Source organism: Hyla sarda, chromosome 6 (genome assembly GCF_029499605.1).
Source record: "Hyla sarda isolate aHylSar1 chromosome 6, aHylSar1.hap1, whole genome shotgun sequence".
Classification (NCBI taxonomy): Eukaryota; Metazoa; Chordata; class Amphibia; order Anura; family Hylidae; genus Hyla; species Hyla sarda.
The window spans coordinates 92399584-92412668 of NC_079194.1; the positions used below are offsets into that span (position 1 = coordinate 92399584).

General features: G+C 44.0%; 1 protein-coding gene and 1 long non-coding RNA gene across 7 annotated transcripts in view; one reads left to right on the forward strand and one right to left on the reverse strand.

Moving 5' to 3' along the window:
- Positions 1-13085, reverse strand: part of ACOX2 (acyl-CoA oxidase 2) — a 53722-nt gene that overhangs the window by 33618 nt on the left and 7019 nt on the right. For 2 of the 6 annotated variants that reach the window (XM_056524475.1, XM_056524474.1), the window contains exons 1-2: positions 10994-11101; positions 333-495 (exon numbers count right to left, since the gene is read on the reverse strand). Coding sequence is in view for 5 of the 6 variants with exons in the window: in XM_056524474.1 (XP_056380449.1) it covers positions 333-385 (53 nt within the window). In the remaining variant the exon portion in view is untranslated. Of the gene's footprint in view, positions 1-332; positions 496-5103; positions 5231-10280; positions 10746-10993; positions 11102-13085 lie in introns of those variants that run through there. The other 4 variants (XM_056524471.1, XM_056524473.1, XM_056524472.1 and 1 more) reach the window with 3 other exon arrangements.
- Positions 3-4205, forward strand: LOC130275883 (uncharacterized). Its single transcript, XR_008844937.1, has 3 exons — positions 3-112; positions 398-454; positions 3937-4205. It is a non-coding gene; the product is annotated as an uncharacterized LOC130275883 (long non-coding RNA).

The window sequence follows — 13085 nt, forward strand, 5'->3', positions numbered from 1 at the left end:
ATAGCAACAAGTCACATGATATCACTGTACTGTTATAGTGAACCTGACTGGTTGTCATGGGCATTTATTGTATGATATCCAGTGGGGAAGATCTATGAAAACTAGTGCAAAGGTAATAGTGTAACATTTCCCTAAGTAACTGATCAGCTATTTGCAGCAGAATTGAAAATATCTGCCATGTTCACCCAACAAGATCACATAGGGGTTTCTTTCTGGCAGTTGCCTAAACTCCCTTGAGCAATGCCAATAGTGGACTTACCTACTCAATAATTACAATGGAAAATTACATTTTTCCCTTTAACAGTCTATCAATAAGGATATAGGAAAATAACCTGTAAACATATCCAATCTCTGAACTATTCTCATCCAATCCCATTTCCTTCATCTTCCTCTTTAGGTGGAAAGTGTTCCTGACGGCTCCTTCGTATCTCTCTGAGCGGGTCTTGAAGTACAGGTATTCTCGGCTGAAGACAGGGTCCTTGTTGATGGCGCTCACTATAAAAGTTATAAGAAATATTTGCAGTGGTTAGGCTTTATGGACAGTGAAATCAAAAGGAAACACAGTGACCCCCCCGACCTACGATGGCCCCGACATACGATCATTTCAACATACCATGGCCTCTCAGAGGCCATCGCATGTTGAAGGCAGCATCGACATACGATGCTTTTGTATGTCGGGGCCATTGCATAAACGGCTATCCGGCAGCGCAGACTGCTTCAGCTGCCACCGGATAGCCATTTACAGTGGTCCGCTGACAATCACTTACCTGTCCTCGGGGCTCCGGCGCGTCCTCTTCGGGATCCCCTGCATGGTCGGCGCTCTCCATAGTCGTCATCACGTAGCTGCGCACGCTGTCCCGTCATCCAATAGGAGCGGTGTGCGTAGCGACGTGATGGCGGCGATGGAGAGCGAGGATGCCGGGGGAAGCAGAGGCCTTGCCGGAGTGTCGGGGACACGGCGACAGCGATGAAGGGCAACATCCAGGGCAGCGGTGACGGTCCGGAACGGCGGGGACAGGTGAGTACAACTTCCTATACCAGTGGTCTTCAACCTGCGGACCTCCAGATGTTGCAAAACTACAACTCCCAGCATGCCCGGACAGCCAACGGCTGTCCGGGCATGCTGGGTGTTGTAGTTTTGCAACATCTGGAGGTCCGCAGGTTGAAGACCACTGTCCTATACTTTACATTGCACGGATCCCTCAACATACGATGATTTCAACAAACGATGGTCCATTTGGAACGCATTACCATCGTATGTTGAGGGACCACTGTATTTATTAAATATATGTAAGAACTGCAATGTTTGTGCCAGGAATAAAAAAAAAAAAAAAAAGTTGCAAGAAAACGGCAGAACAAAAATGTGAAAAAACAAAAAAAAACAAACATCACATAAATATACCCTCAAATGACACAGGCAATCCATGAAAAAGTCAACTACCTGGCCCTAAACATATTCATGTTAAAATAACACTAACTCTATAATGTATGAGCATGAACAGTAAGCTTAACCCCTTCATTTTTGCACTTTTGTTTTTTCCTGCTCACCTTCTAAAAATCATAACACTTTCAATTTTATACCTACAGACCCATATGAGAGCTTGTTTTTTTTTGCCCCACAAATTATATTTTGTAATAACATGAATCATTACACCATAAAATCTACAGCAAAAAAAAAAAATAAAAAATATATTTGTAAGGCAAAATTGAAGAAAAACCCCCTGCCATATTGTAAATTTTGGGGGCTTCCGTTTCTACGCAGTGCACTTTCGGTAAAAATGATGCACAGTCTTTATGCTGTAGGTCCATACAATTACAACGATACCCATATTATATACATTTTATTTGGTTATACTTTAAAAAAATGTTAACTTTTTGTACGGAAATTAGCATGTTTAAAATTGTCCCCTTCTGACCCCTTTAACTTTAACATTTTTCCGTATACTAATTTTTTTTGCGCAGTGATCTATAGTACTTGTCGGAACTATTTTTGTTTTGATGGGACTGTTTGATCGCTTTTTATACATTCTTTATGGTATATGAAGTGACCAAAAATACACAATTCTGGACTTTGGTATTTTTTTTATACATATACACCATTAACCGTGTGTTTAAATTAACATTATAATTTTTATAGTTCAGACATTTACGCACACGCCGATACCACATTAATTAATTCATATTTATTAACTTTTCTTAATCATTATTTTTTTTTTTTATTTATATGTTTTTTGTCCCCATAGGTGACTATTACATGCAATACTCTGATTGCACACACAGCGTTCAGAACTAAATGTTCTGAATGCTGGCCAATGGAGTACCCCTTTAAGCAGTGAGCAAAGCTTGGGCTACGAAGTTGCTGGGAGATTTAAACAGATATCCTGCGGCTAGACCATTAGGCTATGCTCAGACTAGGGAATGTCTGCACGAAAAGCTCCATGCTGACATTCCAGAGACTGTGGGCTCCTGCATAATATGCTGGCTCTAAGACCTCATAGAAATGCGCCATCTCATAGACGGCTATGCATTCCGTGCAGGGTCTGCAGAAAGAATGAACAGGTTTATTCTTTTTGCAGACACAGAAACTCGAATTTCCGTTCCAGAAACATTTGGCACGGAAATTCTGCCGTGTGTACAGCGCAGCAGAATCCTGTTAAATTTAATGGGACTCTGCTGCATCGTAATTTCTGTGCAGAAGTCCAAGCGGAATTCCACATGGAAATTGCAAGGTGTGAACATAGCCTTAGAGTTACACTTAAATTATTTATGTTGGTAGAAACATTGGTCGCAGGATTTGGGGGCATTGTCAGATAAATTATGGCAAAATGTGACATTACCTAATGTAACCACAAATTAGTCCAATATAAATTAATACACAGGTAGCACTATAAACCATAATTAGTAAAATTGTACATAGTTCTTTTCTTTTCTTTTTTTCTGGTTGCACAAATAAGCAAGTAAGGTCATCTTTTCTAACAAGTCAAATGTCAAGCCACAGTGTCTCTTACCCACTGTGAAATTTGGTGGAGGATCAATGATGATTTGGGGATGCTTCAGCAAGGCTGGAATGGGACAGGTTTGTCTTTGTGAAGGATGCATGAAATAAGCCAAGTACAGTGGTCCTTCAACATACGATGGTAATCCGTTCCAAATGGACCATCGTTTGCTGAAACCATCGTATGTTGAGGGATCCGTGCAATGTAAAGTATAGGACAGTGGTCTACAACCTGCGGACCTCCAGATGTTGCAAAACTACAACACCCAGCATGCCCGGACAGCCAACGGCTGTCCGGGCATGCTGGGTGGTGTTGTTTTGCAACATCTGGAGGTCCGCAGGTTGAAGACCACTGTTAGAGAAAGTTAAACTCACCTGTCCCCGCCGCTCCGGACCGTCACCGCTCGTCACCGCTGCCCTGGATGTCGCCGTCCATCGCTGTCACCGCGTCCCCGAGGTGTCCCCGACAATCCGGCAAGGCCTCTGCTTCCCCGGCAACCGCGCTCTCCGACACCGCCATCACGTCGCTACGCACGCCGCTCCTATTGGATGACGGGACGGCGTGCGCAGTGACGTGATGACGTCGATGGAGAGCGCCGACGATGCAGGGGACCCCGAAGAGGACATGCTGGAGCCCCGAGGACAGGTAAGGGATCGTCAGCGGACCACACGGGGCACCGTAAACGGCTATCCGGTGGTAGCTGAAGCAGTCTGCGCTGCCGGATAACCGTTTATGCGATGGCCCCGACATAAAAAAGCATCGTATGTTGATGCTGCCTTCAACATGCGATGGCCTCTGAGAGACCATCGCATGTTGAAATCATCATATGTCAGGGCCATCATATGTCGAGGGGTCACTGTACCAGATTATCCTGGAAGAACACCCGCTTCCTTTTGCTCTGACAATGTTTCCCAACTCTGAGAATATTTGTTTTCCCCAGCAGGACAATGCTCCATGCCACACAGCCAGAACAACAAGGTGTGGATGGAGGACCACCAGATCAAGACCCTATCATGGCAAATCCAATCCCCAGACCTGAATTCCATTGAAAACCTCTGGAATTTGATTAAGAAAAAAGAAACCATCAAACAAATCCGAGCGACTTGAATTGTTGTGCAAACAGTGGTGTAAAGTCACCCAACAGCAATGTGACAGACTGGCTGAGAACAAGACGCAAGCTGGCATTAAAAAAAAAAAAAAAAAAAAAAAAAAAAAAAAAAATCAGGGTTATTCCAATGATATTGATTTCTGATCTCTTCCTAAGTTAAAGCATTAGTATTTTATTGTTGAAAAAATATTATAAATGTGTGTCATTTGCATTACTTGGGGGCCGAGAAAACAATGCATTTTATTTTTATTGTTATTTAGATCCGTTATTTTCTACAAATAAATACTCTGAATGGCAATATTAATGGCCCAGATTTATCAAACTGTGTGAGAGAAAAAGTGGAGGGATCTTCCCACAGCAACCAATCACAGCTCAGCTAACGAGCTAAGGTAAAGTGAAAGTTGGGCTGTGATTGGTGGCTGTGGGAAAAATCATTCTATTTTTTTCTCTCACACAGGCCCTCATTTACTATTCTAAACCCGACTTGTTTTGTCAGGTTTTTTTGGCGAATCTTTGTCTGCGACATGTCGCAGACATCGTGCGCCAGTCTGCGACACGATGCAACATTTTTTCCCCGACAGACCCGATATGGATTCTCCCAAACCCGAAAAAGGGGCGTAACCCGACATTTCTGAGCTTTCCCACGTATTTATAAAGGTTTCCAACCCAAATTTGTTGAATTGTTGTGGATTTTTTCCCCGACAACTCAGAGGAGTTGGAAACCAAAACCAACAAAACCCACGTGCGACAAACAGGATGCGACACAATAATAAATACCAGGGGAAAAAAGCAGTCGGGTAAGAAAGCAACATAGACTTACAACCCGATTTTCTAAGAAAATGAGGGCCACAGTAATAAATCTGGGCATTATGGGGGAGATTTATCATTGTTTTGCTGTGCAAAGTCCTTTTCTGTATGTTTTTTTGCACAGTTTTCTGTTGTCTTGACCCGAATTTACCCGAATTTATCAATAAATATTGTGCAAATTTAAAAATTCACCTCACAAACGGCTGTGAGCCACCAAATTGGAAGTTTACTTTCGTTTTCCCTCAGACTGAGTTGCCTGTGCTCCAGTGACCTGTGTGCTCCGTACAGAAGGTGCTGTCATAGCAGGTTGGCCTACTTGTCTTTAATGTAAAAAAGTGTTTCTGCCCGTCTTATTTTTGAACAAAGCTAAAATAAAAGCTACAAAGAATGTCAGACATTACCAGGGTACAGACGGCCCTTTTATTTTTAATGACAAAATAGTCATACAGAAAGTTCTAAATAGTCTGGCAACAGCTGGAGACACTACTACTGGTGTTGGTTTTTACCCCACAAAGTCGTAGAGATTACTTAGGCATTTTGGTTGCGCCTCACCAAAATTGATCAATAATATAACAACCTAGCGAGCGCAACAGAATTTGCGTGCCCCACGTTGGAATAACAGAGAGCCGTTGCATCTGTCTGGTAAGACACAAGCATTAACCTTCAGACTAAACGCAGCTTACCTGTTACCGAGCTGTCCGTCCCCCCCCCCCCCCCCCCCCAGTGGTGTCTCCAGCTGTTGCCAAATGGGAAATCTAATACAGCATGACAATACTAGCTTGTCTGGCATGTCCAAATTGTATGTACTAATCTGTCCAAATATATTACTCTTCATAATAATGTATAATGTAATGTAAGGAACAGTTAATAAATACTGTCCACTGCACGGGCAACTGCACAGCCCTGCAAACCACAGCCATTCCCAAAAGTTTATTTCAAAAAGGCACAGAAAAAAAAAAAAAAAATGCTCAAAATCACAAAATTGTACCTTTTTACAGCAAAAAAAAAAAATAAATTACGGGAACAGCTTGATAAATCTCCCCTTATGTTTATTTGGAATTTGGGAGAAATGTCAGTAGTTTATAGAAAAAAAAAATAAACTTCATTTTACTAAAATACCTATAAAAAGTAAAAACAGAAGAAAAAAAAATAAATAAAAAAAGATAATTTTGCAGTGGTCTCTTAATTCATGCCTTTTGGACTTTTTGTCCATTATGCTACTGTTACAAACTGGCATTCTAGAACTAATTTTTACTATTTGATCAACACAATATGCATAGTACTTGAAAAGTTAAAGAGACACAAGCAATAATGAGAACACAAAATATGACACCCAAAGTCAATACTAGGTAGAACCGATTTTCACTGCAATTACAGCTTCCAGTCTTTTGGGATAGGTCTCTACCAGCTTTGCACATCTAGAGATCTTTGTCCATTCTTAGGCAGAGTTCACATGGCAAAAGATGTATGGAATTTCTGCACAGAAAACACATGTGGACTAGTGTTGCCCGCGAATATTCGCAAAGCGAATTTTATTCGTGAATATCGCATATTCGTGGATATAGCACTATATATTCGTAATTACACGCCCCCTCAATACAACTCTATGGCAGAGCAGGAGCGCTGCCTTCGGCAATCTCCGGCTCTGCCATAGCGATGTATTGAGGGGGCGTGTCGGCCGCCGCTTCGTGCGGTGGTCGACACCCGCTATCTGGCCGGAGATCCTGACCCCCGTAAAGAGAGATCGCAGGGGGCCCCAGCAGTCGGACCCCCTGCGGTCTCAAACTTATCACCTATCCTTAGGATAGGGGACACGTTTTTCACCACTGGACTACCCCTTTAAGCCTTCCAGTAGTTATCAGCTGCTGTATGTTCCAGAGGAAGTTGTATAGTTCTTTCCAGTCTGACTACAGTGCTCTCTGCTGCCACATCTGTCCGTGTCAGCAGAGAGCACTGTGGTCAGACTGGAAAGAACTACACAACTTCCTCTGTAGTATACAGCAGCTGGTAAGTACAGAAAAGGATTAACCCCTTAAGGACTCAGTTTTTGCATTTTCGTTTTTTCCTTCTTACCTTTTAAAAATCCTATCCCTGTCAATTTTCCACATAAAAATCCATATAATGGCTTATTTGCTGTGCCACCAATTCTACTTTGCAGTGACATTAGTCATTTTACCCAAACATCCACGGCAAAACGGAAAAAAAAAACAACATTTTGTAACTTTTGGTGGCCTCCATATCTACGCAGTGCATTTGTTGGTAGGTCCATACGCTTAAAATGATAACCTACTTATAAAGGTTTGATTTTGTCGTACTTCTGGAAAAAAAATCATAACTACATGCAGGAAAATGTATTTGTTTAAAAATGTCCTCTTCTGACCCCTTTTTTTATTTTTCCGCATATGGGGATGTATGAGGGCTCGTTTTTTGCGCCGTGATCTGAAGTTTTTATCGGCACCATTTTTGTTTTGATAGGACTTTTTGATCACTTTTGATACATTTTTTTAATGGTATAAAAAGTGACCAAAAATACGCTATTTTGGACTTTGGAATTTTTTTCACGTGTACACCATTGACCGTGCGGTTTAATTAATGATATATTTTTATAGTTTGGACATTTACGCACGCAGTGATACCACATGTTTATTTTTATTTACATTGTTTATTTTTTTATGGCGAAAGGGGGGGGTGATTCTGACTTTTATTAGGGAAGGGGTTAAATCACATTTATTAGGGGGCTATAACACTGCACACACTGATTTCCTACAATGATCACTGCCATGCATTAACATGGCACTGATCCGTGTTATCGCCACTCGACTGCCCCTGCCTGGATCTCAGGCACGGAGCAGTCATTCGGCGATCGGACAGCGAGGAGGCAGGTAGGGGTCCTCCTGGTGTCCTGCAAGCTGTTGGGGATGCCGCAATTTCACTGCGGCGGTCTTGAACAGCCCAACTGAGCTGCTGGGATGCTTTCGGTTTCACTTTAGACGCAGCAGTCAACTTTGATCGAGTTAATACCGGGCATTACTGCGATCGGTGATGTCCGGTATTAGCCGCGTGTTCCCGGCCGTTGATGGCCGCCGGGACCGACCGACGTGGGGTCACAAATATACATCCTGCGTCGTTAAGGAGTTAAGATTTTTAAATAGAAGTAATTTACAAATCTGTAACTTTCTGGCAATAGTTGATTTGAAAACATTTTTTTCCATCGGAGTACCCCTTTAAGCCTTTTGAAGACTGCATCAGACTTAAAGGCAAAGGGGGTTAAGCAAATTGTGTAACTCACCTGCTTTGGTTTTTTAACCTCTTAAGGACCCAGGACGTATGGGTATGTCCTGGGTCCCGGTCCTGCGATATAACGTGGGGTCCCACGGTGGGTCCCGGTCCTGCGATATAACGCAGGGGTCCCACGGCGGGGTCCCACGTTCATAGTGAAGCCGGGACCCGCCGCTAATAGCGTGCGGCACCACGATCAGCTATTAACCCTTTAGCCGTGCGGCTAAAAACGAAAGTAAAAGTGCCCGGCTAGCTCAGGGAGCTGTTCGGGATCGCCGCGGCATAATCGCGGCATCCCGAACAGCTGTAGCGCAGGAGGAGGTCTTCTTACCTTCTCCTGCGCTGTCCGATCGCCGAATGAATGCTTCAAGCCTGAGATCAAGGCTTGAGCATTCAATCGCCGAAAACACTGATTGATCCATTCCAAAGTCCTGATAGCGCCCTGAACACAGAAAAATAAAAAAAAGTTATAGGGGTCAGAAGATGACCATTTTAAACGTATACATTTTCCTGCATGTATTCATGATTTTTTTCTGAAGTGATACAAAAATCAAACCTATATAAGTAGGGTATCATTTTAACCGTATGGACCTACAGAATACAGATAAGGTGTAATTTTTGCCAAAAAATGTACTGCGAAAAACGGAAGCCCCCAAAACTTACAAAATAGTGTTTTCATCAATTCTGTCGCACATTGATTTTTTTTTTCCCGTTTCACCGTAGATTTTTGGGTAAAATGACTGATGTCATTACAAAGTAGAATTAGTGACGCAAAAAATAAGCCATCATATTGAATTTTAGGGGGAAATTTTAAAGAGTTATGATTTTTTTAAAGTTAAGGAGGAAAAATTGAAAATGAAAAAACGGAAAAAGCCCGGGTCCTTAAGGGGTTAAACTCACCCACCTCCTCCCCTTGATCACTTGTTACAAGGGGCTGTATTGCTCTAGTGGGCACTGCAGCATCTTCTTTACAGGGGCTTAGATTAGCACTCACCATACTTTTCCTATTGGCTGTGCATGGTTGTGTGCACTTGTGTGTTTGAGCCCTTCGGGTTAAAATTGTGTTTTTTCGGTCACCTCACTGCCAGTTTATGTGAAAGTACGTAAAGACCAGAGGCCGGTGCAGCAGAGTTGAGTTTGCTATGTGGCTAATTGTGACACAAACTGTAACTATGACACAAAATGTACATTTGGTGTACTTTCTGCGATTTAAAGTGCTGGGTTCACATCACGTTTTTACCAATACGGGAACGCATACGGCTGGGGGGAGGGAGCTAAAACCTTGCGCTCCCGTATCCCTGCCCGTATGTAATTCATTTCAATGAGCTGGCCGGAGTGAAACGCTGACTCCGGTCGGCTCATTTTTGCCCCGTATGCGGTTTTCCCACGGTTTGAGGTCCGGTGGAAAGCCGTATACGGAGCAAAAATGAGCCGACCGGAGTCAGCGTTTCATTGAAATGAATTACATATGGGCGGCATACGGCAGGGATACGGGGGCGCAAGGTTTTAGCTCCCCCCCAGCCGTATAAGGTCCCGTATTGGTAAAAACTTGATGTGAACCCAGTGTTTCTCAACCAGGGTGCCTCCAGCTGTTGCAAAACTACAAGTCCCAGAATGCCCGGACAGCCTTCGGCTGTCCGGGCATGCTGGGACTTGTAGTGAAGGCTGTCCGGGCATGCTGGGACTTGTAGTTTTGCAACAGCTGGAGGCCCCCTGGTTGGGAAACACTGCTCTAACACGTCAGACTAGTCTCTGGCATAGATACTTTCAAGCTTGAAAAAAATTGGTTTTATGAATAAAAAAAAAAAACACTTGTAAATGCATAAATCTGTAGAAAAAAAATGGTAAATGCGTAAATCTGTAGAATGCAAGTACAATTTTAGCTCAGCTACATCTGTATACATTACCTTAAAAAAAAAAAAAAAATCACAGTTAGAGCAAAGTCCAAACCATACTGAGGTTAATGTGGAATTTAGATTGTGAGCCCCGCTGGAGACAGTTGGCGGCAGGCTTTGTACAGTGCTTCGGAATATGTTGGTGCTATTATAAATTATTATTATTATTAGACCACACAAGAAGAAGTGTTTTACCTATTGCTCTCCTGCTGCGAGTCTCCTCCACACCTCCATCCAGGATGTTAGTGAGGGTCTCCACGTTAAAGGAAGGGTTTTCTCTCTCGCTGGCAAGGTCAGGGTTAACATCTCTCCCTGCAGAGCTGACTTTCCACCAGGCCATTGTATTCTGTGTTCAGGAGCCAAGGCCTTACCTTGCACTGGTTGCACTGTGACCGCCTGCACAGATATGAGTCCAGAAAGTCCAGGCAGGACTCTGATCTCAGGGCAGGACACTGATCTCTGGGCAGGACACTGATCTCTGGGCAGGACACAGATCATGGTCTGCAGGGTAAGGCCCAGCCCAGCAGACAGAAGGCATTACAAGGAGTTGTCTTGTTACTGGTTGATGTATAAAGGTTTGTGGGAGGGGAGAAGAGTTCACATGGAAGCACAACTAGTATTCTCATGAGTCTGTGTAGGGAGGAAGGCTGTTGCTGAGGTTAACCCTCCGCTAACCAGAGTTCTTTCAAGCGATCTGATTGGTTGCTATGGGCAACACAGCAACTTTTTCTCTAGACAGGTTTTGATAAATCTCCCCCAAATATGTTTATGTTTATTTTTGTTTACATTATTGTATTAAAAAAATATGGAAAAGGGGGATGATTTAAACTTTCATTAAGGAAGGGGCTCATTCACATTTATTATGATTTTTATTTGTTTTCTTTACAATTTTTTTTTTGTCCCCATACCTGCAATCTGGGAACTGCTGGGGCTTCCTGCACAGATGAAGCGCCAATTAGATGGCACAGGGGAAGATTAAGGACCTCAGGCAGTTCTCTCAGCTGATTGGAACCCAGTGATTTCGCAGAGGTGGTCCTGATCAGCGCCCTGTGCCAACCAGCAATGCAACTTTGGCACTTTAAAGGGGTAGTTCGGCGCTAAGACATCTTATCCCCTATCCAAAGGATAGGGGATAAAATGCCTGATCGCGGGGGTCCCGCCGCTGGGGACCTCCGTGATCTTTCACGCAGCACCCCGTTACCATCAGCCCCCGGAGCATGTTCGCTCCGGGTCTGATGACTGCTGATCACGGGGCCGGAGTATTGCGAAGTCACGGCTCCGCCCCCGTGTGATGTCATGCTCCACCCCTTCAATGCAAACCTATGGGAGGGGGCGTGTATTGTGACATCACGGCTCTGCCCCAGTGTGCTGTCATGCTCCGCCCACTCAATGCAAGCCTATGGGAGGGGGCGTGTCACTCCCCCTCCCATAGGCTTGCATTGAGGGGGCAGAGCGTGACATCACACGGGGGTGGAGCCGTGACGTCACAATACTCCGGCCCCGTGATCGGCAGTCATCAAACCCAGAGCGAACATGCTCCGGGGGCTGACGGTAACGGGGTGCTGCGTGAAAGATCACGGAGGTCCCCAGTGATCAGGCATCTTATCCCCTATCCTTTGAATAGGGGATAAGATGTCTTAGCGCCAGAGTACCCCTTTAATGGTCTATTCACAGGAACAGTATTCTGTGCAGATTTGATGCGCTGGATTTTCTGCTGCAGATTTCAATGTAAACTGTACACAGCTTGAAATCCTGCGTATCAAATTTGTGCAGAATACTGTGCGTGTGAAAAGACACTTACAGGGTGCCTCTAGATGTGCCTGCTCGAAGGGGCAATGTGCCGCTACGAGGAGACACACTGCTGCGATGTGCGAGTTGCCGTGCATGCGCGATGTACTCGCACACATCGCGGTCCCTCCCCCTGCTCCCTGAGCTAGGCTGAGAGCAGCCGCAATGTGCAAGTATACTGCACATGCGCGCGGTGACCCGCACATCGCAGTGTGTCTACTAGTAAGGGGCGGATTGCCGCTCCGAGCAGGCACCTTTAAAAGGCAGATCTGCGGTGTAATACGCGCTGGGGATCTGCTCGTATGAATGTACCCTAAGGCTATGTTCACATGTCCAGATCTCTGTGCAGACTCTGTGCAGACATTCCAAAGAGTACGGGAGATAGGATAATATGCCGACGAAAGGACCGCATGGGAATGCGCCGTCTCATAGATGGGTATGTGCATTCCATGTGGTGTCCGCAAAACAAAACAAAAAATGTTCATTCTTTCTGTGAACACAGAAAATGGAATTTCCATGCCAGAAACTTCTGCACAGAAATTCCGGACTTGTGCACAGTGCAACAGAATCCCGGTGAACTCAATGGGACTCTGCTGCTCTGGATTCTCTGGCGGAATTCCAATGCAGAATTCTGCATGGAGATTCCATATGTGTGAACATGGACTAGGGACTCATGCGCATTGAAGAAATTCCTTGCAGATTTTCCTTGCTGAATTTGGAAAGTGAGTGTAAAAGTTGAAATCCTCTACTTATCAATGAGGAAAACAGTGCAGAATAGATAATTAAAGGGGTACTCCGGTGAAAACCTTTTTTCTTTTAAATCAACTGGTGGCAGAAAGTTAAACATATTTGTAAATTACTTCTATTAAAAAATCTTAATCCTTCCAGTACTTATTAGTTGCTGAATGCTACAGAGGAAATTTCTTTCTTTTTGGAACACTGACGACATCACGAGCACAGTGCTCTCTGCTGACATCTCTGTCCATTTTAGCAACCATGCATAGCAGATGCATAGCAGTTGTATGCTAAGGGCAGCATGGTGCCTTGCAGTGCTGGGGACTTGGGTTCAAATCCCACTAAGGACAATAATAAATAAAGCGTTATTATTATTTTAATAACGTCAGCAGAGAGAACTGTGGTCGTGATGTCATCAGAGAGCATTCCAAAAAGAAAAGAATTTCCTCTGTAGTATTCAGCAGCTAATAAGTACAG